Source organism: Schistocerca cancellata, chromosome 3, assembly GCF_023864275.1.
Source record: "Schistocerca cancellata isolate TAMUIC-IGC-003103 chromosome 3, iqSchCanc2.1, whole genome shotgun sequence".
Classification (NCBI taxonomy): Eukaryota; Metazoa; Arthropoda; class Insecta; order Orthoptera; family Acrididae; genus Schistocerca; species Schistocerca cancellata.
The window spans coordinates 803,481,442-803,506,255 of NC_064628.1; the positions used below are offsets into that span (position 1 = coordinate 803,481,442).

Sequence of the window (24,814 nt, forward strand, 5' to 3'; positions counted from 1 at the left end):
ACTATTTAGTACTTACAGACACATAGTCTTCTTGCTTATCTTTTGGAAAAATCATATCAGTAATTTATCAGATAAATCAGTATTATGAAATATAAGATATATGATCATTCTGAATATAAGTGAACTGAGAAACAAAGTTATGTACCAGACTTGGAACTCCAAAGAAATTTCCTTTTGTAGCAGAACCTTGCTGTATGCACACACTGGGCATCATTTGTGAAAGACTGCAAAATATTAGTCACCTATTGAATCTGCAGATACAAATAGTGAATAAGATTGTGCTTTTTTTAGAAGGGTTTGAACAGATATTTGGACATAATTATAATCTGCTATGAACTTCTGTTCCTCGTCTGGTACACAATTCTAGTATCATACATTTTGTTGATGAAGTATGTAAATACATTGTAAGAGCACTGGAAAATTAGCATGCTCTGAAACAAAATTGTTCAACATGAAGTGCAGAAACTGTGTTATTTTTTTTTGTCAGTCGTGGTGGTGACTCGCAGCGAGTGCTCTTCCGCCCGGTGAATCACATGTCAGCTGGCATCGCATCACGTTTCCAGTTAGTTGCCACATCATTGACCCAGTCTGTAATTTGTGTTATATATGTACTGTAGAGTAAACAATGAAATTTCAGCCACAGTCAAGTGTAACTTGAACAGGACATATTATCTTCAGTTGTGTATACAGTAGTTCCCATCCATAAATGGATCCCTCACAGAAACTTGAACAAAATATTAGCATTGAATACTTGTAGTTCTGAAGCAGAATCATCAGGAAAACAAGTGGTTATTTAAAAGTAGAATTAGGAAAACCAAATGTATCTTTGTTTCAGCAGTAATTAAGATTTACGTACTGTATTAAAGTTCAAGCTTGCCTTGTTCCATTTATGTTTGGAGAACATGATCACTGGGCATAATTCATTGTTGTCTCCTCATGTGTAGACTATTTAACATGATAAGTTTTATTCAAATTTAGGAGACTGGAGTTCTTCACATATTCTTGATTGGAAACACTAAGTGGCTGAAACCTCTTTGTTTGCAACACAACTGTAGCCCCTCCCAATGTCAGATCCCAAAACATGCATGCCAGTTCTCCAATAGCTTCCTTAAAGTGTGATAATTGTGTTTAGGTAACAGTTTTCAGTAACCTAGTGCAGTTGGTTGTTAATGATCTGTTTAAAGTATTGCTTCACAATTTTTATTGTTGCAACTAAGTTCTTGTGTTAGTAGAAGTTAAAGTATTTTAAAAGTAATAAATATTGTTTTTTGTGTTTTTTCTTTTTTTGTGCCTGTATTGAAGCAATGTGGTATATTTGGGTAATTGCAATTGTACTGAAATTGCAAGATCCTTCATTAAACAAGAACTGATTGCCTACCTGTACCCTATCTTTTTAGTTTCAATTCTGTCAGAGAGTTTTCTAAAATTTGTCATAATTGTTGGGGTCGTGCTTAGAACATATTCTAATAAAACAGAAGCACTTGGCCACTAAGTGTGTGTGTGTGTGTGTGTGTGTGTGTGTGTGTGTGTGTGTGTGTGTGTGTTTATTTTGCATGTATATATTAATTAGACAAATTTTAAATATACATACCATATGAAATATGTTATAAATAATTGAGACAGTGTAAATTTAGTCTTGATATTGAAAACATTCTTGTAAAATATATCTGAGGCTAAATATCATTTTTCCCATTTATATTAAATATTTGCAGCAAGCACTTCCTGGAAATTCTTTCATTCATAGACAGAGTGTAATGGAACTGTTGTGAATGTTTTAACATTGTGTACATTAAAAAGAAGGTGCTGCATAGAAAATAGTGGGATCAAAATTTCTCCAATAAACTATCAAAAATTCTCCGATAAGCTCTTCCCAGCTGCAATGTTATTTTGAGACAATCTCTGCAATGTTAATGATTTCCTTGCTAGCTACTTTTAAAAGCTAAACATTTCTTTCAATTTTGTTTGGTTTCATTACACATTCAAAGCAAAATTTTCTTGTGTTTCCATGATGAGATGCACAGAAAGTGTGAGATGTTTCCATAGAGGCCTCATGGAACACTGAAAATGAATGCATGAAATTAAATATTTTTTCATATAATCTGTAAATTACCACACTATATTTTTTGTGTCTAACAATGAAAGTGCTTGCTCTGCGATTGCATGCCATGCAGAAACAATAACAGTAATTTTTGAACTGTGAAACTGCAGATATTGGCTACAGCAAGCCATTTTCATATTGCATATTTGTGACAGCTTGAAAATTAACTGTTTATACAGGTATTATTAGGAATTACATTTTTCATATTTCAGTGCAATTTATATTTTATTTATTGGCCCCTGTTCTTATAATTATTTCTGTTTGTTGCTTTGAATGACCAGGAAACACAATATAGACTCTTTTGAGAAAATTTGAAACAGTTTTGTGTTCTAACACACAACCCAAAGTAGAAGGTTAAATGTTTTTGTCTTACAACACACAACTAGATGTAGGAATGATTCTGCAGAGGTCACAAAGTTAGGATATCTTCAAACTAGTTCTTTGTGCTCTGTGTCCTTTGCATTGTGTTTACAGAGAACACAAGATGCAGCAGATGAAGCGTATGGGTATGGGATCAGGCAGCGAAGAGGATGCAACCCATTCAGGTAACAGTATTTTCATACGACATTGTACATATACATTCATTTACTTTATGTGAAGCCTTGTAATTTAGGTTCGAATGCAAGCCAGATTTGAATGAAAATGTTTTCAGTGTCATTGCCTGACATTGCAGTTTGGTCTCGAATTCTCAGATTGGTTTATTTTATCATCTCTAATAAAAAATGGTAATTTGGTAATTGTGGAAAGAGACATATGCAGATAAATTGTACAAAAAAAGATACATAATTTGGAAAAGAAATAGTGAGTTACAATGGTATACAAAATTTAAAATTAAAGTCCTGTGTGTGAGGTCTGCAAGTAAGTTCATAGCCAGTGAATTATATGCATGGCACACACACGCCATATTTTGCTAATTTTTATATTTCTTACTCCCTAAACATACACATTTAATTGTAGTTCAAGCATTTAAATGACCGGTCTGTTGAAAAAACTAGTTACACAGAACAAAGTGGAATTGAAAGCAGTGAGGTGAAGTAGCTGGAGATCAGAGCTATTTTATAAATAATCATGCATCGTTGTATGCTGACTGGCTGCAAGCTGAAGCCAGAAGAGTTGTGGCTGTAGTTAGGCAATGCCTTACTCAGGTAATTATGGTTGGTTTTATTGAAAATGTTATTAATAAATAAAATGCTATTGGCCAGTAAGTGAAGTAGCAAAGCCAAATCTCGTGCTCATTTTCTGATAGAATTAACTAATGAATGTTTCAACCAGTTGTTTTCTTGAATCCTGTTAAACTGAAATGGACCTACTCAATTTATGGCACTTCATAGTTAATGATAAATTCAATATCAACAGAAATTTATTGGAAAGTAGAGAACTGACTGTGCAAGAAGTTAAGAAAGGAAAATATATTCCGATCAAGATATTATGGCGAGTGAGCAATATGACACCAGAAATATGCAAATGGGGCAACAATATTTTCTCACCAAAGTGAGTGGAGCAAAACCAAGTTGCATGTAACTGCCAAAGGAAGGCTTTTCTTGACATTTGTATATCAGTTTTGTTTCCTTTTCTTCATATTTTCCATCAAAGTATGAAATTTTAGTCAACCTGTTCTGTTTTGAATCTGTCTTATTGTATTTTATTTATCTATTTGGTTAATCAGGCATATAATGACTGCAATAAGCTCTCTCTCTCTCTCTCTCTCTCTCTCTCTCTCTCTCTCTTTCTCTCTCTGTGTCATTTCATTTAAGTAACATGTTTTTCATCAATGCACTGTGTCTGACTTGGCATTCATGTAACCAGTTGTTTGGTTGTCATCTTTGAAAGTTCCAAACATCACTACAGCTGTTCTAAAAATATCTCAGTTTTGTACATCTTCCAGCTGTATAGCCATTTACTTTAGACATTTTTTCCTTGATACACCACAGTATTCTAGTTTTCAGTTTGGAGTCAAAGATGTTGAAGATGTGTTTTGTTCATTAAGAATCTGTCTTTGTTCTTATGTTGTGTAAAATCAAACTCTTCATTTGTAATTGTGTCCCTAACATCTGTGCATTTTAGGATATATGTCTGAAGTAGATCCCATATTTATAATTTGAACCCATTGTGTTGTTTATAATATTTCTCTCTGTTCCCTCCAATTCCTTCAGTAGAAATCTCTCAGAGAAGTTTTGGTACTCGGTTGCATATTGATACACTTTTAATAATGATTAAGTTCAGCATTTATGGAAAAGCACTTTTTGTTGTAAATGTTTTGTACAGTTTGGAAACTATTTCCATTATTCTGGCTCCTTGTTTCAATGCTTTTTTTTCTATCTCACCCAATGGCTGTAACCCATTCACCCCAATATTTAAAGCTATTCACATATTTTATTTTTTCACGTCTGGTGTTAAATTGGGTTGTACTGTCCTTGATATATGACCATGTATGGTGTTAGGCTGCAAGAAGTGAGTTCAGTGACAGGGGCACTATGTAAGTAGTGTGGAACAAGTTGGGAATTTGGGATGGACAGAAAGTGTGTTCAGATAGCTGAAGCGGTTAAGGTGACCACTAGTGTAAAGTGGGAAATCAGAGTTTGAGCCCTGTTCTGGCAAAAATTTTGATTTGTCAACATTGAATTCACTTCAATGCCCAATTGCAGCTGACATCACAATTTCCGTTTCATTTCATCACATTAATTTGTTCTTTCACTGCTTCAAAATTTTCTGTTATTATGGCTACATCATCTATAAAAGCTAAACAAATCTATTTCTACACCTTTCTTGTTACTCCAGATTCTTAAAGGTTTAAACATACACTTGAACAAGAGTGGTGACAGTCCATTTCCCTGCCAAATTCCTGTTGTAATGACAAAGGGTTTGGAGAAAAATCTTTGAAATCTTATTTTAGATTTTGTATTATACAGGGCTTCTCTTATAATCCACAATAGTTTCTCATCAACTACCATATCGGCTAGTATGTTAAGTATCACACTGAAGCTAATGGACTCATATGTCTTTTCAAAGTCCACATTGTCTTACTTTCAGCAGATAATATTTTACTAACAGTTTTAGAATCAGTAGTTGTCTTCTGTCAACCAGCTTCTCTGCACTCATCCTTGCTATTCTTCCAATTTATGTTCCAAGTAGTGTTCTAGTCATTTTACGGTGGATTGTGACAGAAACTTGTACATTACTGTAAATAATGAGCTGTTACATCAATTATTCACTTCTGTAGTATTTCCTTTTTCATGCAATGATCGAGGCAACCATCCAGTCATATTGTAGTTCTTCTTTCTCTCTGATGCTTTCCATGGTTTTATGCAAAAGAGTTATTGTTTCTTCAGGTGCAAGCTTTCATAGTTCTGCTATTATGGACTGTTCTCTGTTTCTTCAGGTGCAAGCTTTCATAGTTCTGCTATTATGGACTGTTCTCCAGCAGTCTTGTCATTTTCTAGCCTTTGTATTTGTATTTGATTTCATTATGATTTAGAGGAGGAGGTGGGTTATTTATATCTCTTGGTTTTTTTGTTCTGATTGGATAAACTGGTTTTTCACATCTAGGAAAAGTATTTGGCAAGGATATTCTTCATTTGACATGTGTAAAATGGAGGAGGGTATTGTATCCTTCTGTCCTCTTATTAAAATTTCTGTAATATATTTCTTCTAGAATTATATCTTGTTCAACAATTCCTTTTCATGATTCCACTTCTCACTGCAATTTTGCTTTGCTGTTTGTGCTCATTGGAAATGATATATGTCTTCTTTCTGTTTCCAAACAGTTAAACAATCCTTCACTGCTTGTTTTCAGTTATCATTCCACAAAGTATGTTTCATTCTCTTTTTGATCCCAGCTATTTCCTATGCAGCCTCTGTTAAAAGTCTTTTTATATTTCTAAAATGTTTCTCTGCTTGTCAAGCTAGGTATTCTTTTTCTTTTTGTTTCTTAGTGTTGAATCTGGACATAAATGTTGTATTGCTCTTTCTTCTAAGAGATATGGGTCTGAACTGTATTACTGAAATCTAAAGACCAGAATCTATATTTATTCCTATTTTTACTCTGACCTTAATTATTTCTGGAATGTAAGAACACATGATCTATTTCAAGTTCTGCTGTTGCTGTGTTGGGTGATTGTAATGTTGTTTGGTTTTTGGGCAGGTGCATGTACATTAATTGAAAATTATGGCTTTCATATAATTTGTCAAATATTTTCAAGTCTTTTTTGGTCTTTTCATGAGCTGTGCAGCATCCACCAATATTCCTATACTTCGTTTCATATCTAACTTGTGCATCACAATTGCCCAGTATGATCTTCATGTTATGTTTCAGGATCTTTGCCACACTAGTATCCACTCTTTTCCAGAATTTGTCTGTCTTTTTAAAGTCCTTCTGATTTTCATCATTTGTTGGCGCATGGATGTTAATAAAGTATATGTCTTGCTTGTGTAGTATATTGTTTGCAAACATAGTTTGTCATTTAAGACTTCATAGTTGAGTCCGCAGCTCGTGGTCGTGCGGTAGTGTTCTCGCTTCCCACGCCCGGGTTCCCGGGTTCGATTCCCGGCGGGGTCAGGGATTTTCTCTGCCTCGTGATGACTGGGTGTTGTGTGATGTCCTTAGGTTAGTTAGGTTTAAGTAGTTCTAAGTTCTAGGGGACTGATGACCATAGATGTTAAGTCCCATAGTGCTCAGAGCCATTTGAACTTCATGGTTGAGACAGACCCAATGATTTTGTCACTAATAGCAAAGGATGTGCCAAGAAACGTACTATGCTTCATCACTCTCTTTTCATCTTTGCTCTTAAAGAGGTGAGATCCATCTGAATCAAAAATTTCTTCATCTGTATAGTAAGTTTCTTCCAGTGCTATTATTATTATTATTATTTTTCTTATTATTATTGTAGAGAAACCTAGTCAATTGTTTCATCATGCTGGCTTTTATTAATGAGTTTGTGTTTAAAGTTACCAAGAAAGTCATACATTTGGGTTGAAGTCTGTGAGACACTTTGGGATTTCCAAAATACTCCAACTGACACTTAGCATGATGGCTCATCCCCCCCCCCCCTCCAGATCCCAACTAGGATGCTTGCATGACATTTCGATGATGGTGAATTCCTGCAAAGGATTACAGTGTGGGGTATTAATTGGATTTTGTTGTGCCATCAATTATATATAGGTTGAGTTTTCTTTGGAGTAATTATTCAGTCCCGATATAACCGGCATTGACAGTGCCTGGAGAGCCTTCATTTTGGCATCTATTTTACAGCTTCCTGACAGCAGACCTCCTCCTTTGCACAGACGTAGGACTGGTAACATTACTACTTTTTTATTTTTTTTACTCCTCATATGATATCTTTGGGATCTAGATGCAGTTTTGCTACATGAGAACTCAGTATAACTTTTCAGGAAGGCTGACCGATTCTAATCAGGAAGCAGTGAATTTTAGTTTGATGTTCCTCACTGTTTAAGAAGACAGTTGTATTGGTTGGTGTTGTTAGAAAATCCAGCATATAATATTATGTGGACATGAAGACAGATAATTACTCGTCAAATAAAAAAGGCACTGTACAGCAGAAAGGCATAGAAAAATGATCAGGAATAGCTTAGCTTTTAGACAGACTCACAAACTGTAAATACCAAGGAACTGTCTGTCATGATGTATTACTGTAGGTTCTTTCTTGACCTTGAATTTCATCCATTCACTGAGACAAATTTCATTAAAGTCATTTCACTCTTTCTCAGAGGACAACAACTTTACTACAGTCACATTTTTTGCACCCCTTTGGAAAATTTTGTGTTGCAGGCATAACTCAAAACAAATGAGTTGTCATAAATTTGTGTGCTTGAGAAATATGTTCAGTTAGTAGTGGTAAGTTTAAGGCATTGCCCACTTGCATTATATACATCTGAATTTGTTTTGTCCACTGCTCAAACTATTTCTGCACGTCATTTTCTGTGAATTTATGTAACATCTCTATCAATTTCCCCGTCTGAGGAGCACAAGAACAAGTCTGTAGTAACTTGTTTGCCCATTACAGCGAGTATATTTATTTTATGGCTACATAATCTACTTGTTTATGGGTTCATACTGATAGCTATAAAAAGAATGAATAACTCTTTAAAACTTACAGACTTTTCCACTAACAAGCATGACTAGATGACAAAATGGGGTCACTTCCCCTTCTACTTCTCTCCTCTATCTTTCCCCAACACCTCCATTCACGTTAACACTAATTACATATAACATACCTTGTAAATTCACTCATTCCACATCATTTCAATAAAAGAATATTCAAGTTATATGAAATATGTAACTAACTAAATGTCTGAATAAACCCGCTTTGTGATTAACATACAAGAAAAGCTAAAGCACAGAGAACTGAACTTATGGTTACTCCCTTGGAAAAAAGTCCTGTACTCCTGAAAGTACTTGTAAGATTTATGATGTTCTTTGTAGTGTTTCTATCACTGTGTAAATGTCTTTTCTTTATTATGTTTGCCACTGTAGTATTTGGTTCTGTTGTATCTGCATTGGTGTTCAAACCTGAAGGGCCATATGTTTTCATAATCACTTAATTTTCAACTACTGTAACAATATTCATTATTGCTTCACAATAAGAAGACAATTATTCTATCTGTATCGCTAAGTTGGAACATGAAACTGTTGTCCTTTACTTCTAAAATTTTTAATTGTAAGGCTCATACAGAGTGGTGGCTACATGTCCAATTTATTCTGAAAAAGTTGGTTTATAGGAGAATCAACACTTTCTGTCCAGTTTCAGTTATGTAGCATTCATACTATTGGAGTCATCTGAACCCTATTACAGCAACTACATAATAGAGTGAAAAATATTAGTTAGATTCTGTTTCATTATTTACAGTGTACATAGAATAACCCTTTATGCAGTTACTAGCATGATGTATTTTTTAGGGGAAGAAGAGACAGTATCATTTATTGATCTGCCATCCAACAATCTCTCAAAACTACCAGAAAAGGGCATACTAAAGAAGTCTGGGCCATACGGTACAGTTATGGGTGATGTGTGCAAAGAGAAGTGGGCTGAGGATTCACAATCTGATAACCAAGAAATATTGTCTCAGTCAGACAATAACCTTGGACCTGATATGATGTCAGGAGGTGGCGGTGCTATCTCGGATGTGGAGCGCACTCTCAAGAGCCTTAATGGCTACCACGAAGACATTTTGGAAGCACTAAGAAATGCAGCAACTCATCGGGGAGCTGCTGCAACACCGTCTGGAAGCAGTAGCATGCTCAGTGAAGAGATTATACGGAAGTCTCTCGGTATGTAAAGCCTTGCAGTTTTCATTATGAACTAAAACTGAAATTGTGCTCTCATTAACCTGTTTAAAACAATAGCATATATGGTAAGTTTGCTTGGATTATCAACTTCCAGGGGAACATTTTTTACAGCCAAAGACTTTACTTTGGGATATAAATATAACAAATGACATGGCAGCAAAGCTCTCTTTCATTTAGTGATTTAACAAGCTATTTTGAGGCTTTGTTCATATTTTAAAAATATTATATAGCAGTAAATTTTATCATTAGAATTAAGTAATAGGATATAAGTAAGAGTCCAATATTTCCAAAATAAAACTCTGTATCTCAGACCCAACTTTTCATACTAGTTACAGTACCATAAATAGTTCATCTACACTAATCATCATTGTCTCTCTCTCTCTCTCTCTCTCTCTCTCTCTCTCTCTCTCTCTCTAACTATCTATATAAATAAAAATGTACATGTTTGTTCAAAATCATATGTCTTCAAAAGTCCATCACTGATTGCTTTGAAATTTTGACACAACATTGCATTCAAATACAAGTGTGTTTTTACATATGTACTGGAGCACCATGTGGTATACAAACATAAATATCAAGTACGTTTGTTCAAAATTTTAAATCTCCAAAAGTTCTTCACTGGTTCCTTTGAAATTTTAAAACAATGTGCATGTGGTTTTATGTATTAATGTAACATATGACTCTCTCATATGTATATGAAAACATGAGTGTATTCAAGTCAGTGTTGTGTCAAAATTTTAAAAGAATTGGTGAAAAACGATCAGAGATTTAAGATTCTGAACAAAGGACATGAAATTTTTCTAACAATGTACAGAACACCCTCGTTACTTCAGAATCAGGTAAACCAAAAGCTCAGTTAACCCATACTAGCTTAAACTGCATTTTGGATAATTCATTCTACAAACTAAAATTTGTTCCCCCATTACATATTCCTTTTCTTATTCTTCATCTAAACTGAATAAGTGTATGTTGCGCTGTGCACTATAGTCTTTTCTATTATGAATTTCACATATTTTTTTCTCAATAATGTTCTGCACTGTAATTTTGAAACAATGTCCTGATTGCTTGCTAGCTGCTCACGTTTCACATGCACAACTTAATATGCAAGGAAGGGCGAAGAGAGAGGTTGGTTAGCAGAACAAACACAGCATGCAACACACAACATTCCAGAGAGCACTTTGTGTTTGGTTGTTTGTGAAGAGCGGATGAGTTTTCTTTCCTTTTGCACCATCACTCACAATATGCCACCAATACGGAAATGAACTAATAACAGTCTAACATGAAAACAATAGCAGCAAATTCTACATATTGTTGACAGTGGGAAGAAGATTAAAATACAGGTTGCAGAACACTATCAGATCCCGCGATGTCTTCTCTCTCATCGATAATAAGTTCAAGACAGAAAATAGAAGCAAGTCTGGTGAGTTGTTCATTTACAAGCACACACACGAGGCCAGCTGAACATGGAGAATTGGAGGATTTGTTGTTTGAATGGTTCCAACGCATGCACTCAACAGAAAATTCCGTTGTCTGACTCCATGCTTCAAGAAAAGACTCCTGAAACTGCCCAGAAAAATGGGATTTTTGGGTCTGTGTGTTCTGAGGGTTGGAGGTGGCAATTTTAGAAGAGGCATAAAATCAGTGCCGTCAAGGTCTGTGGGGAGGCACGTAGAGTGAACAAGGAAGATACCAATGATTGCAACAGGAATATCAATCGACACTCTCTTATTTGCATCATCCAAGAGATGTGTTTAATATATATGAAGCCGGTGCTTTCTATAACTTAATGCCTTAAAAAACACTACAGGTCAAGGGCAAAAAATGTCGTGGAGTAAAATGCTGAAAGGAAAGAATGATTTAAAAAAAAGAAAAATGTGATGACAAGCATTTGACAATATGTAAACATAATTTCCAGTGAACACATTAATGTGGCCAAGATAGATACGAAGCCCTAGCCTACTACAGTAGTAAAAGTTTACATGCCAACTAGCTCTGCAGATGAAAGAAATTGAAGAACTGTATGATGAAATAAAGGAAATTATTCAGATAGTGAAGGGAGACGAAAGCTTAATAGTCATGGGTGACTGGAATTTGGCAGTAGAAAAAGGGAGAGAAGGAAACTTAGTAGGTGAATATGGATTGGGGGTAAGAAATGAAAGAGGAAGCCGCCTGGTAGAATTTTGCACAGAGCACAACTTAATCATAGCTAACACTTGGTTCAAGAATCATAAAAGAAGGTTGTATACATGGAAGAAGCCTGGAGATACTGACAGGTTTCAGATAGATTATATAATGGTAAGACAGAGATTTAGGAACCAGGTTTTAAATTGTAAGACATTTCCAGGGGCAGATGTGAACTCTGACCACGATCTATTGGTTATGACCTGTAGATTAAAACTTAAGAAACTGCAAAAAGATGGGAATTTAAGGAGATGGGACCTGGATAAACTGAAAGAACCAGAGGTTGTACAGAGTTTCATGGCGAGCATAAGGGAAAAATTGACAGGAATGGAGGAAAGAAATACAGTAGAAGAAGAATGGGTAGCTTTGAGAAATGAAATAGTGAAGGCAGCAGAGGATCAAGTAGGTAAAAAGACGAGGGCTAGTAGAAAACCTAAGTAACAGAAGATATATTGAATTTAATTGATGAAAGGAGAAAATATAAAAATGCAGTAAATGAAGCAGGCGAAAAGGAATACAAACGTCTCAAAAATGAGATCAACAGGAAGTGCAAAATGGCTAAGCAGGGATGGCTAGAGGACAAATGTAAAGATGTAGAGGCTTATCTCACTAGGGGTAAGATAGATACTGCCTACAGGAAAATTAAAGAGACCTTCGGAGAAAAGAGAACCATTTGTATGAACATCAAGAGCTCAGATGGAAACCCAGTTCTGAGCAAAGAAGGGAAAGCAGAAGGGTGGAAGGAGTATGTAGAGGGTCTATACAAGGGCAATGTACTTGAGGACAATATTATGGAAATGGAAGAGGATGTAGATGAAGATGAAATGGGAGATACGATACTGCGTGAAGAGTTTGACAGAGCACTGAAAGACCTGAGTCGAAACAAGGCCCCCGGAGTAGACAACATTCCATTGGAACTATTGACGGCCTTGGGAGAGCCAGTCCTGACAAAACTCTACCATCTGGTGAGCAAGATGTATGAGACAGGCAAAATACCCTCAGACTTCAAGAAGAATATAATAATTCCAATCCAAAAGAAAACAGGTGTTGACAGATGTGAAAATTACGAAACTATCAGTTTAATTAGTTACGGCTGCAAAATACTAACGCAAATTCTTTAGAGACAAATGGAAAAACTAGTAGAAGCCGACCTCGGGGAAGATCAGTTTGGATTCCGTAGAAATATTGGAACACGTGAGGCAATACTGACCCTACGACTTATCTTAGAAGCTAGATTAAGGAAAGGCAAACATATGTTGCTAGCATTTGTAGACTTAGAGAAAGCTTTTGACAATGTTGACTGGAATACTCTCTTTCAAATGCTGAAGGTGGCAGGGGTAAAGTACAGGGAGTGAAAGGCTATTTACAATTTGTACAGAAACCAGATGGCAGTTATAAGAATCGAGGGACATGAAAGGGAAGCAGTGGTTGGCAAGGGAGTGAGACAGAGTTGTAATCTCTCCCCAGTGTTATTCAATCTTTATACTGAGCAAGCAGTGAAGGAAACAAAAGAAAAATTCGGAGTAGGTATTAAAATCCATGGAAAAGAAATATAAACTTTGAGGTTCGCCGATGATGGTGTAATTCTGTCAGAGACAGCAAAGGACTTGGAAGAGCAGTTGAACGGAATGGATAGTGTCTTGAAAGGAGGATATAAGATGAACATCAACAAAAGCAGAACGACGTAATGGAATGTAGTCGAATTAAGGCGGGTGATGCTGAGGGAATTAGACTAGGAAATGAGACTCTTAAAGTAGTAAAGGAGTTTTGCTATTTGGGGAGCAAAATAACTGATGATGGTCGAAGTAGAGAGGATATAAAATGTTGACCGGCAATGGCAAGGAAAGCGTTTCTGAAGAAGAGAAATTTGTTAACATCAAGTATAGATTTAAGTGTCAGGCAGTCATTTCTGAAAGTATTTGTATGGAGTGTAGCCATGTATGGAAGTGAAACATGGACGATAAATAGTTTGGACAAGAAGAGAATAGAAGCTTTCGAAATGTGGTGTTACAGAAGAATGCTGAAGATTAGATGGGTAGATCACATAACTAACGAGGAGGTATTGAATAGGATTGGGGAGAAGAGAAGTTTGTGGCACAACTTGACTAGAAGAAGGGATCGGTTGATAGGACATGTGTTGTGGCATCAAGGGATCACCAATTTAGTATTGGAGGGCAGCGTAGAGGGTAAAAATCGTTGAGGGAGACCAAGAGATGAATACGCTAAGCAGATTCAGAAGAATGTAGGTGCTGGGAGATGAAGAAGCTAGCACAGGATAAAGTCGCATGGAGAGCTGCATCAGACCAGTCTCAGGACTGAAGACCATAACAACAACAATTTACAGTTAAACAAATGCCCAAAATGCTGGTATATGTATGCAGTTAAGCTATATTTATTTTTTCTTAGATGTCATCAAAATAGAGCACCCTCATTTGTTGGTACCCATAACAAGAGAAAAAGTGAACTCACACTAGTATATTTTTACACAAAACCTGATTAATTCAAACTTTAGTAAACTGAATTAGTTATTTGTTGGTCACTTGAAATCCAGTTAAACGAGGGTCTACTGATACGATGGTCTACTGTATCACACACAGATTTCAAGCTTTCGCAACTCAAGGTTGCTTCATCAGGAAAGAGGGAAGGAGAGGGAAAGACGAAAGGATGTGGGTTTTAAGGGAGAGGGTAAGGAGTCATTCCAACCCCGGGAGCGGAAAGACTTCCCTTGGGGGGAAAAAGGGACATGTATACACTCACACACACACACACACATATCCATCCGCACATATGTATATGTCTCACATATTCAAATGCAAAGTTGCATCAATATCTCAAAGAAATCAGTGATGAACTTTTGGAGATTTAAAATTTTGTGCAAACGAACATTTATATCTATATAAATAAAAGAGTAAATGTTCTTGTGTTCAGTATCTTAAATCTCCAAAAGTTTTTCACTGATTGCTTTGGCATTTTGATACAATGTTTTATTCAAATATGTGCATGTTTTTATATGCCTACTGGAGTGTCAAATATAATGTATAAATATATATGCAATAATTATAGAAGAAATCTATATAAAATTTTAAATATTTGTTCATTCAAAATCTTAAATATCCAAAAGTTCTTCACTGATTACTTCAAAATTTTGAAACAACATTTCATTTAGATACACACATCTTCTTATTATATTTATTTTTAATATATGTAATAGATAAATAAATGTGTAATATATAAAGAGGGAATGTTATTACTAGAATCTTGAAAAGTTCTTGACCAATTTACTTCAGATTTTTACATACACATAGGTTAATCTATGTAATATATAAACAGACATAAAATATATAATACACTCACATTGTTAGCAAACAGGAAATCTGTATTTGTGGCTTATCAATTATTGTTAACATACTACTACAGAATCTGAATTTCCAACAACAGTAAACAAAGCTCTAGGTCAGAAAGAAGCGGAAAGAGGAGATGGACATAGAAAGTGGAAAGGAGGAGATGGAAAGGGGGAGGGGAACAGGAAGAGATGGAGATTGGAAGGAGAAGATGAACATAAAAAGGGGGAGGAGCTGATGGAAGGAGAAGAAGACAATGAATATAGAAAGTGGGAATGAGATGATGGAGAGAGGAAGGGAGAGAGATGAAGCAGGAGATGATTCGGAGGGAGGGGGGAGGATATAGATAAAGAAGAGGGGGGGTAGGTGATGGACAGAGAGAAGGGGAGGGAGAGGGGGCAGGAGGAGATGGGGAGAGGGGGGAGAAAAGATGGACAGAAATAGAGGGGAAGAGGTGAAGGACAGAGAGAGGGAGAAGGAGGAAGAAATGAACATAGGCAGGGGGGAGAAGGACATTAGGACGTACATCTAATTCCCATACATACTAGAAAGATGTGCTTTCTCATTTCTTTCTTTTCCATTTAACCAGACTGAACCACAGCAGTGCCTGTCCAGGAATAGTTAGTTTTCCATAAACTTCACTACCAAAGAAAACCTTCTATGCTATGAACAAAACAAGTGCAAAACATACCTTGCTGTACAGCAGCATATAAAACTATTTCATCATAGTATGCATGAACTGATTCCTAAAATAAGATGTTAATATATTTTTTTTTCTTTAACTCAATCATAGATGGTATACATAGCAAGCAGTGACACTTTTGAAAATCTGTGAATAATAATAAAAGCTGCTGCTCATATTGGCACTTTGACAGCCATTTTCTGTTTGCATTAATTTGTGATAGCTACAGAAAATTATTTTTCATTGTAACTGTAGGTGAATATTTTCTTATGATAGTAATTAACATGAAAGACAAGTTCAAAACTCGACATTCAGCACTTGTGTGAAAGGTATGCTGAACACAAAATGTGTCAGTTAGTATCTGAATTGGTCTAAGCTGTTAATTTCCTGTTTTAACAAATTTTCCTAATAAAAAAAGAAGTATCCTTTGGTCTCGCCTCTTGCTCTTCCTGGAGGATAATAATAATTTCATTTTGGTCAATGACCAAGTGCAAGTCCTTCAATGGGATGTTATTTCAGCAACTTGTATGTCTCTAATCTACCCCTGATAATCAACCGGGGAAAGGAAACATGCAGTTTGACATAGAATCAGAACCAGGTGTTGTTCCTGGTGACTCCACACAATATTGAGATGGTGAAAGCTAAGTTACAGACAGACTTAATACTTCTATGATCCAACCAGGATTCATCCTGTGCTCTCATGGTTTTTAGGTACGTCCTTTACCACTAGACTACCAGGTCCAACTTTCTGGAGAGCCATACAGTAGAGTTTCAAAGGGAGTATGTAGACAATGACTGATTGAAATAGTGGAAAGGAAGATTAATAGATAGCTTTGAGAGGCAAAACAGAGAAAGCAGCAGAAAAATATTAGAAATCCTTGGATAATAAGGAGCTATTGAATTTAATTGGCAGAAACAGAAAACATAAAAAGGCAGCAAATGGAGCAGGTGAAGGGGAATACAAACATCGAAAAAATGGGCTTTACAGAAAGTGCAAAATGGCTAACCAGGAATAAATAGAAGACAAATGCAAGGCATTAAAATGTTGTGTAAATAAGAGAAAGATAGTTGCTGCCTATAGCCAAGTTAAAGAGACCTTTAGAGAAAAGAGAAGCAGCTTTATGAATATCGAGAACTCAGATGGCTGGTTACTACCAAACAAAAAAGGGAAGCTGAAAGATGGAAGGAATATATGGAAGGTGTATACAAGCAAACAAACTTGAGAACAGTATTATAGAAGCAGAAGAGGAAATAGATGAAGATAAGATTGAAGACATAATACTATGAGAAGAATTTGAGAGAGCAGTGAAAGATGTGGGTAGAAACAAGGCGCTTACAGTAGATGACTTCCCTTCAGAATTAATGAGAGCCCGGGAAGCGCCAGTCATGACAAAATTATGCCATCTGGTGTGCAAGATATATCACATGATTGAAATACCCTCCGACATCAAAGAAGAATGTAATATTTCCAGTTCCAAAAAAGAAAGGTGCTCACAAATGTGAATACTACTGAACCTTCAGTTTAATAAGCCCTGGTTGTAAAATATTGACATCACTTTTTTACAGAAGACTGTAAAAACTGTTGGAAGCTGGTATCGAGGAATATCAGTTTGGATTCCAGAGAAATGTAGGAACATCAGAGGTAATACTGACCCTGTGACAATTATGAGAAGATAGGTTGAAAATAGGCAAACAAATATTTATAGCAGTTGTAGATTTACAAAAAGTGTTTGACAGTGTTGACTAAAATTTTGAAGCAGGGGTAAAACACAGGGAATGGGAAGTAATAAACAACATGTACAGAAATCAGAATGCAATTATAAGAGTCGAAGGACATGAAAGGGAAGCCATAGTTGAGAAGGGTGTGAGACAATGGACTGAACCTACCCCTGATGTCATTCTATCTGTACACAGAGCAAACTGTAAAGGAAATAAAAATTTTTGAAAGGTAATTAAAATGCAGAGACAAAAAATGAAAAACTTTAACATTTTCTGATGACATAGCAATTCTGTCAGGGACAGCAAAGGACGTGGAGAAATCAGTTGAATGGAATAGATAGTGCCTTCAAAAGAGATTATAAAATGAACATCAACTAAGAGAAAATAAATCAGTCCATTTCTGAGCAAATGAGACACTAAAAGTAGAAGATGAGTTTTTCAGATAGCAAAATAAAGGGACAATGACCAAAGCAGAGAAGATATAAACTGCAGACTGGCAATACCAGAGAAAACATTTCTGAAAAAGGTAAGTTTGTTAACACTGAACAGAAATTTAAATGCTCGGAAGCCATGTCTCAAAGTATTTGCCTGGAGTGAAACTGTGTACAGAGGTGAAACATGGATGATAAACAGATCAAGTGACAAGAGAACTGAAGCTTTTGAAATGTTGTGCAACAGAAAAATGATGAAGATTAGTTGTGGAGATCAAATGGCTTAGGAGTTATCGAACTGAATTGGGGGAAAACATTTTTGTGGCACAACTTGATTGAAAGAAATGCTTGGTTGATAGGACGCATCCTGAGGCATCAAGAAATTGTCAGTTTGGTAATGGAACAAAGTGTGGAGGGTAAAACTTATAGGAGGCCAAGGCTTGAGTACAGTAAGCTGATTGCTGTAGTTATACAGAGATGAACATTCTTGCACAAAATAGACTAACATGGCAGCTGCATCGAATAAGTATTCAGACTGAAGGCTACAACCATGACAAGACCAAATACTTGTCTTGTTCCTCGTTCTTGTGGGTTTTCTTTCATTGTAAAAGGATCAATCGACCTTGGATAAAGTGAACTAGTGCCTTGTCTCTCAGATTAGGCATATTGACAGGTTTATAAAAATTAGCCATGTAAGCTATTCTTGAACTTGGATTGCTCCTCTCCCACACAGGCAAATGTAAAACATTACCTCCTACTCTAAAATTAAAAAGAATACACAACATAGGTCTGCAAACAAGTAAGGTTTAAAGTGATCAAAATAAATATATTCAGAATTATGAAGAAGGATACATTGCCACTCACCATGTAGTGGACATGCTAGGTCACAGACAGGCACAACAAAAAGACTGTTGATAAAGTTAGCTTTGGCCTTCTTCTGAAATAGACAACACGCACACACAAAACACACACACATTCACATAAACACAACTCACACACACGTCTTCTGTTTCTGGCTGCCGAGGTCGACTCTGGCCTCAGCAACTAGAGACAGTGGTCATGCGTCTGTGAGCCATATTTATGTGAATGTATGTGTTTATGTTGTCTTATCCAGAAAAATGCCTTTTGGCCAAAAGCTTACGTGTTTAGCTGTCTTTTAATTGTGCCTGTCTGTGACTCAGTATATCCTTTTCATAATATTGTCTTTATTCAATCCTAGATTTTCCATTGTTTAATATTCAAAATTATGTAGTTTCTGTGTCCATTGTTTTAATAACAATCTTATGACAAGAGAGATCAGGTGTGAGCCTTTTCTTGTTCCAATTTAATGAATTCATTGTTTCAATTTTTATTTTAAATATATACTAATATCTGTTGTCCAGCTACCCTTGTATGACATTTAAGGACTTTTTTGGATGTATTGAAAAACACAGTTATTACAACATAATTCTAGATTTTGTGGGTACTTTCACATGTAACTGTTTCTTTGTAAGATTAGCTTAGATATGAACCATATGGCAGAGCAATATTAACACTTCCAGAGAACTGTATAAGTTATACTTTTTAGCATGCTACATGTTGTTTCTGTTTATGAAAGCAATGTTGACAAAGACCAGGGCAGTAGTAGAATAACTTATTACTATTAATTCAAACTGTGCAAACTTTCCATCCATTAGTTGTTCTTAGTACATCACAGACATCACTTACCACAGCACTTTGACTATATAAGTGTAAACAGATGTTATCTGCATTCAGATATTCTGCCATCTCTGTTCTCAGTAATAATGACTGAACTTTTATTGAAAGGTTTATGAGTCTCTCTTCCTCATGTGAACTGCTCAATTAATAATCACAAAATACACTAAAAATTTTACTCACTGCTTCATCCTCAGATGCAACTTTTATTTCCCTTTTCATTTCATATACTTATTTTCCTAGATTGTTTCCGCTTATATATGCATTATTCCAATTTTATGTTTACAGTTTTACTTACATTTGTCTCGTTTGACACTTTCATGCAAATATCATTTCTTTGCACCTTATTCTCATCTTTCCTCTGTTTGCTTTTTTTTTGGCCTTCTAATTAAAACCTCATTACAGATTAGATGGTAGATCAAATAACTAATGAGAAGGTACTGAATCAAATTAGAGAAAAAATAAATTTAAAGCACAACTTGCCTAAAAGAAGGGATTGGTTGATAGGACACACCCTGAGGTACAAATGAATTACCACTTTGGTAATATGAGGAGGTGTGGGGAGGGAGGGTACAAATTGTAGTGGAAGACCAAGGTTTGAGTACAGTAGGCAGGTTCAAACAGATGTAGACTGCAGTGTTACGCAGATATAAAAAGCACAAGATAGACTAGCAGGAGAGCCACGTCAAACCAGTCTTTGGACATGAAACAACAACAACAACCCAAGTATTTAGTGTGTTCAGAAGTTTCACACAAGTATTAAATGAATATCTGTTATTTTTCAGAAGTCACTGCAGCCTATGGTGAATACAAGCGATCAGGTAGTCAGGAGAAAGTCTGCGATGCAGTGCCTCAGACACACACGGTGATGGTTGAAGGTGTTCATCATCACGCACATCCTCCACCTCCCCCTGAGGAAGATGAAGATGATGAAGTTCCACCATGTGGACCAATTCGTATTCGAAACCTTGAAGACCTTATCCGGCAACTAGAACATCATTCAACAAGGCATATGAGTCCCAGTGGATCAGAGGACATTCGAATGTCTGAAACAGAAGCAGACCGTCACTATCGCCTTGAGTCTGCTGCTGCTTCGTGTAATGAACCACAGGCGTAAGTAAATTTCTATTTCCTTTCTGAGTTATGAAATATACTCATTTCATACAGTGAATGAAGAATTGTCTTAAATATCTAACCACATTTTAAACCATTTTCCACTAAAAGTAAAAAATAAGTATGAACAGCTACTGTGGAACAGAAGATGAACACCTACTTAGTCACCACAGCTGGAACACCATAGCATGGCTAAAGCAAACTGTAAGCAGTATGACTAATCTAAAATCGTCAAAGCTGACATTTCTTTCATACAAGTTTTATACTGATTATCCCCATCTCTCTACCAGAGCTGTACACCTTAACTAAAAATTTTCTCTTCACAACCTTGACTATAGGTCCTGAGATGAGACTGCACTTTAAAGATTGAGATCCATCATTTTTGTCTCTCTTATTTCTTTCTAGTTGTTCCAGTTATGGTGACAATAAGTAAGTAGCTGTTTCAATTCTTACCTAGTTTACAGTTCACCCTGCACAATCCCACGACACTTAATACAGTTACTTCTTTGTGGCTTGCATCATTACAAGTAATCATAATTTTTACTACATCTATTCTGACAATTATCATCATCATCATGTTGCAAAATTTTCTCATGGTCTTTTTGTATACTCATCTTTGATGTTTCTTTTTTTCCCAGTGCTGTATATTGTTGAAATGATTCAGTAAATTTCTTTTTAGCTGCTTTGGCTATAAATTCAATAGCCTGACTTGTGTCTTGTTAAGTACTGCTCTGTTGTTCTCAGTTTCGTCAGTATGAAATCAGAATCAATGAATACTGAATCTATTGTGTTGCTTATAAGACTGCAAACATTAAATCAAGATCTCATATGTTTTTCCATTCCTCCTGTTAATTTCCACACAAGTGCAGTGTCACCACACTCTCAAAATATGATTTCTATTGGTTACATGGAGCCTATCAAAATCACCACCCTGAGATTTTGTTGTGTTACTTATGCAGTAGCGCATCGAGATATGGATAGAAGCCAGCATGAAAATACCAAGCTGCTATTTTTCTGTCAGCACTGAACATATATTCGATTCAGCACCTGTTTTGAGGCCTGTGTAATTTTGTTTTTCATATCATGAGTGTCCTATTTACAACTTCCATCCCACTTTCTCCTCCTGTTTCCATTTGCTCATTCCCCTCCACATCATACTCTCCTTTCTTCAATTATTGTAAACAGTATGTCAGCTACAATCAGTTAATTTATTTAGTAAATGAAACTAATACCATTCACACAAAGAATTAATTCAGTATCATCTTAAGATATTTTATCATTCTAATCAAGAGAAGAGGTTAAATATGTTTATGTTGGAGGCACCGGACATAGTAATAACAGATTGGTACAGTAGGGATCAGAGTGTCCTGTCTCCTTGTTCAAAGTGTATACGAGGACAAGAAAAAAAATTCCCGAATTTTTCCCGGATCTCCCAGTTAAAAACGCACTTTTCCCCATGTGAAAATGCACCTGCTGCAGGATGAAAATACGCTTTCTCCATGATAAGCAACAGTGCACTTTCCCTGGGAACAGGAAAAATATCAATTCTCTGAATGGTAAACGTTTTATACAACAGAATAGTACTTCCCAGCACTTTAAAAACAAAACTCAGCAAAGAGGAAAAAAAAACATGTTTTGGAAAGATCTTTGACATGCAGCAAGATGTACACTGCATATTTTCATATTATGATATGCTGCATATTTTTGTATTATGAAAATATAAGTTCGAATTCCACCAAACACAGTATGTTAGTTTCTGAAGCATTGAAACTGAGATCGCAATCCGCATTTGTAAGCCAATCGTAACTCATGTCACATGTCAGCAGGTATTTAGAGCATAGGACATGCAATGTAGTTAGCGAGTAGCAACATCACTTTTAAGTAGCATGAACACATAAATAGGAAAAGTTAATGGTTTAACTTTGTGTAGCTACAAGAAAAGCTAAGCTTTCACATATAATAAAAAATTTGGAAATTTGTGGTAAGTTCCAATTGACCAAACGGCTGAGGTCGTTGATCCATAGGCTTACACACTACTTAATCTAACTTATGCTAAAGACAACACACATATTCATGCATGAGAGGTTTTGAACCACCGAAAGGGGGAGCCACACAAACCGTGGCAAGGTGCCTTAGACCGTGCGGTGTAACCGCGTGGCTCACATATAATATTGGCCTTTTTAGTGTATGTGACACTTTAAGATACGTCACACAAATGTGCCAGTAAAATTTTAAACACTGACATGTACTCAGTGTGTTAAGTTTTAAATGAGAGTCAAACACTCTGTGATTTAAGAAATTCATTGCACATTCTGCGAAAGCAAAGAGAGCTTCACTCCAAGTTTAAACGCAGCCAAAACCTCTCAGACAAACAGAAGCTAAACGTTGTCAAAGTTAGCGTAAGGAGGGCTATGCGTGAAGCGTTCAGTGAATTCGAAAGTAAAATACTAGGTACCAACTTGACAGAAAATCCTAGGAAGTTCTGGTCTTACGTTAAATCAGTAAGTGGCTCGAAACAGCATGTCCAGACACTCCGGGATGATGATGGCATTGAAACAGAGGATGACAAGCGTAAAGCTGAAATACTAAACACCTTTTTCCAAAGCTGTTTCACAGAGGAAGACCGCACTGCAGTTCGTTCTCTAAATCCTCACACAAACGAAAAAATGGCTGACATTGAAATAAGTGTCCAAGGAATAGAAAAGCAACTGGAATCACTCAACAGAGGGAAGTCCACTGGACCTGACGGGATACCAATTCGATTCTACACAGAGTATGCGAAAGAACTTGCCAGCCGTGTACCACAAGTCTCTAGAGGAACGGAAGGTTCCAAATGATTGGAAAAGAGCACAGGTAGTCCCAGTCTTGAAGAAGGGTCGTCAAGCAGATGCACAAAACTATAGACCTATATCTCTGATGTCGATCTGTTGTAGAATTTTAGAACATGTTTTTTGCTCGAGTATCATGTTGTTTTTGGAAACTCAGAATCTACTATGTAGGAATCAACATGGATTCCGGAAACAGCGATCGTGTGAGACCCAACTCGCTTTATTTGTTCATGAGACCCAGAAAATATTAGATACAGGCTCCCAGGTAGATGCTATTTTTCTTGACTTCCGGAAGGCGTTCGATACAGTTCCGCGCTGTCGCCTGATAAACAAAGTAAGAGCCTACGGAATATCAGACCAGCTGTGTGGCTGGATTGAAGAGTTTTTAGCAAACAGAACACAGCATGTTGTTATCAACGGAGAGACGTCTACAGACGTTAAAGTAACCTCTGGCATGCCACAGGGGAGTGTTATGGGACCATTGCTTTTCACAATATATATAAATGACCTAGTAGATAGTGTCAGAAGTTCCATGCGGCTTTTCGCGGATGATGCTGTAGTATACAGAGAAGTTGCAGCATCAGAAAATTGTAGCGAAATGCAGGAAGATCTGCAGCGGATAGGCACTTGGTGCAGGGAGTGGCAACTGACCCTTAACATAGACAAATGTAATGTATTGTGAATACATAGAAAGAAGGATCCTTTATTGTATGATTATATGATAGCAGAACAAACACTGGTAGCAGTTACTTCTGTAAAATATCTGGGAGTATGCGTGCGGAACGATTTGAAGTGGAATGATCATATAAAATTAATTGTTGGTAAGGCGGGTACCAGGTTCAAATTCATTGGGAGAGTCCTTAGAAAATGTAGTCCATCAACAAAGGAGGTGGCTTACAAAACACTCGTTCGACCTATACTTGAGTATTGCTCATCAGTGTGGGATCCATACCAGATCGGGTTGACGGAGGAGATAGAGAAGATCCAAAGAAGAGTGGCGCGTTTTGTCACAGGGTTATTTGGTAACCGTGATAGCGTTACGGAGATGTTTAACAAACTCAAGTGGCAGACTCTGCAAGAGAGGCACTCTGCACCACGCTGTAGCTTGCTCGCCAGGTTTCGAGAGGGTGCGTTTCTGGATGAGGTATCGAATATATTGCTTCCCCCTACTTATACCTCCTGAGGAGATCATGAATGTAAAATTAGAGAGATTAGAGCGCACACAGAGGCTTTCAGACAGTCGTTCTTCCCGCGAACCATACGCGACTGGAACAGGAAAGGGAGGTAATGACAGTGGCACGTAAAGTGCCCTCCGCCACACACCGTTGGGTGGCTTGCGGAGTATAAATGTAGATGTAGATGTAGATGTAGTTTCTCACGCATAACAGAATTCATCTTGTGTAAAAGGAATTTTCCTTTGAAA

The 24,814-nt window shown here is 36.5% G+C and overlaps 1 protein-coding gene across 1 annotated transcript in view; it reads left to right on the forward strand.

Moving 5' to 3' along the window:
- The window catches only part of LOC126176584 (disintegrin and metalloproteinase domain-containing protein 22), a 1,067,821-nt gene that overhangs the window by 964,884 nt on the left and 78,123 nt on the right, over window positions 1–24,814 (forward strand). Inside the window, exons 22-25 of the mRNA XM_049923744.1 lie at window positions 488–562; window positions 2,573–2,643; window positions 9,012–9,383; window positions 20,236–20,563. Of these exons, the coding sequence (XP_049779701.1) occupies window positions 488–562; window positions 2,573–2,643; window positions 9,012–9,383; window positions 20,236–20,563 (846 nt within the window). The remainder of the gene's footprint in view (window positions 1–487; window positions 563–2,572; window positions 2,644–9,011; window positions 9,384–20,235; window positions 20,564–24,814) is intronic.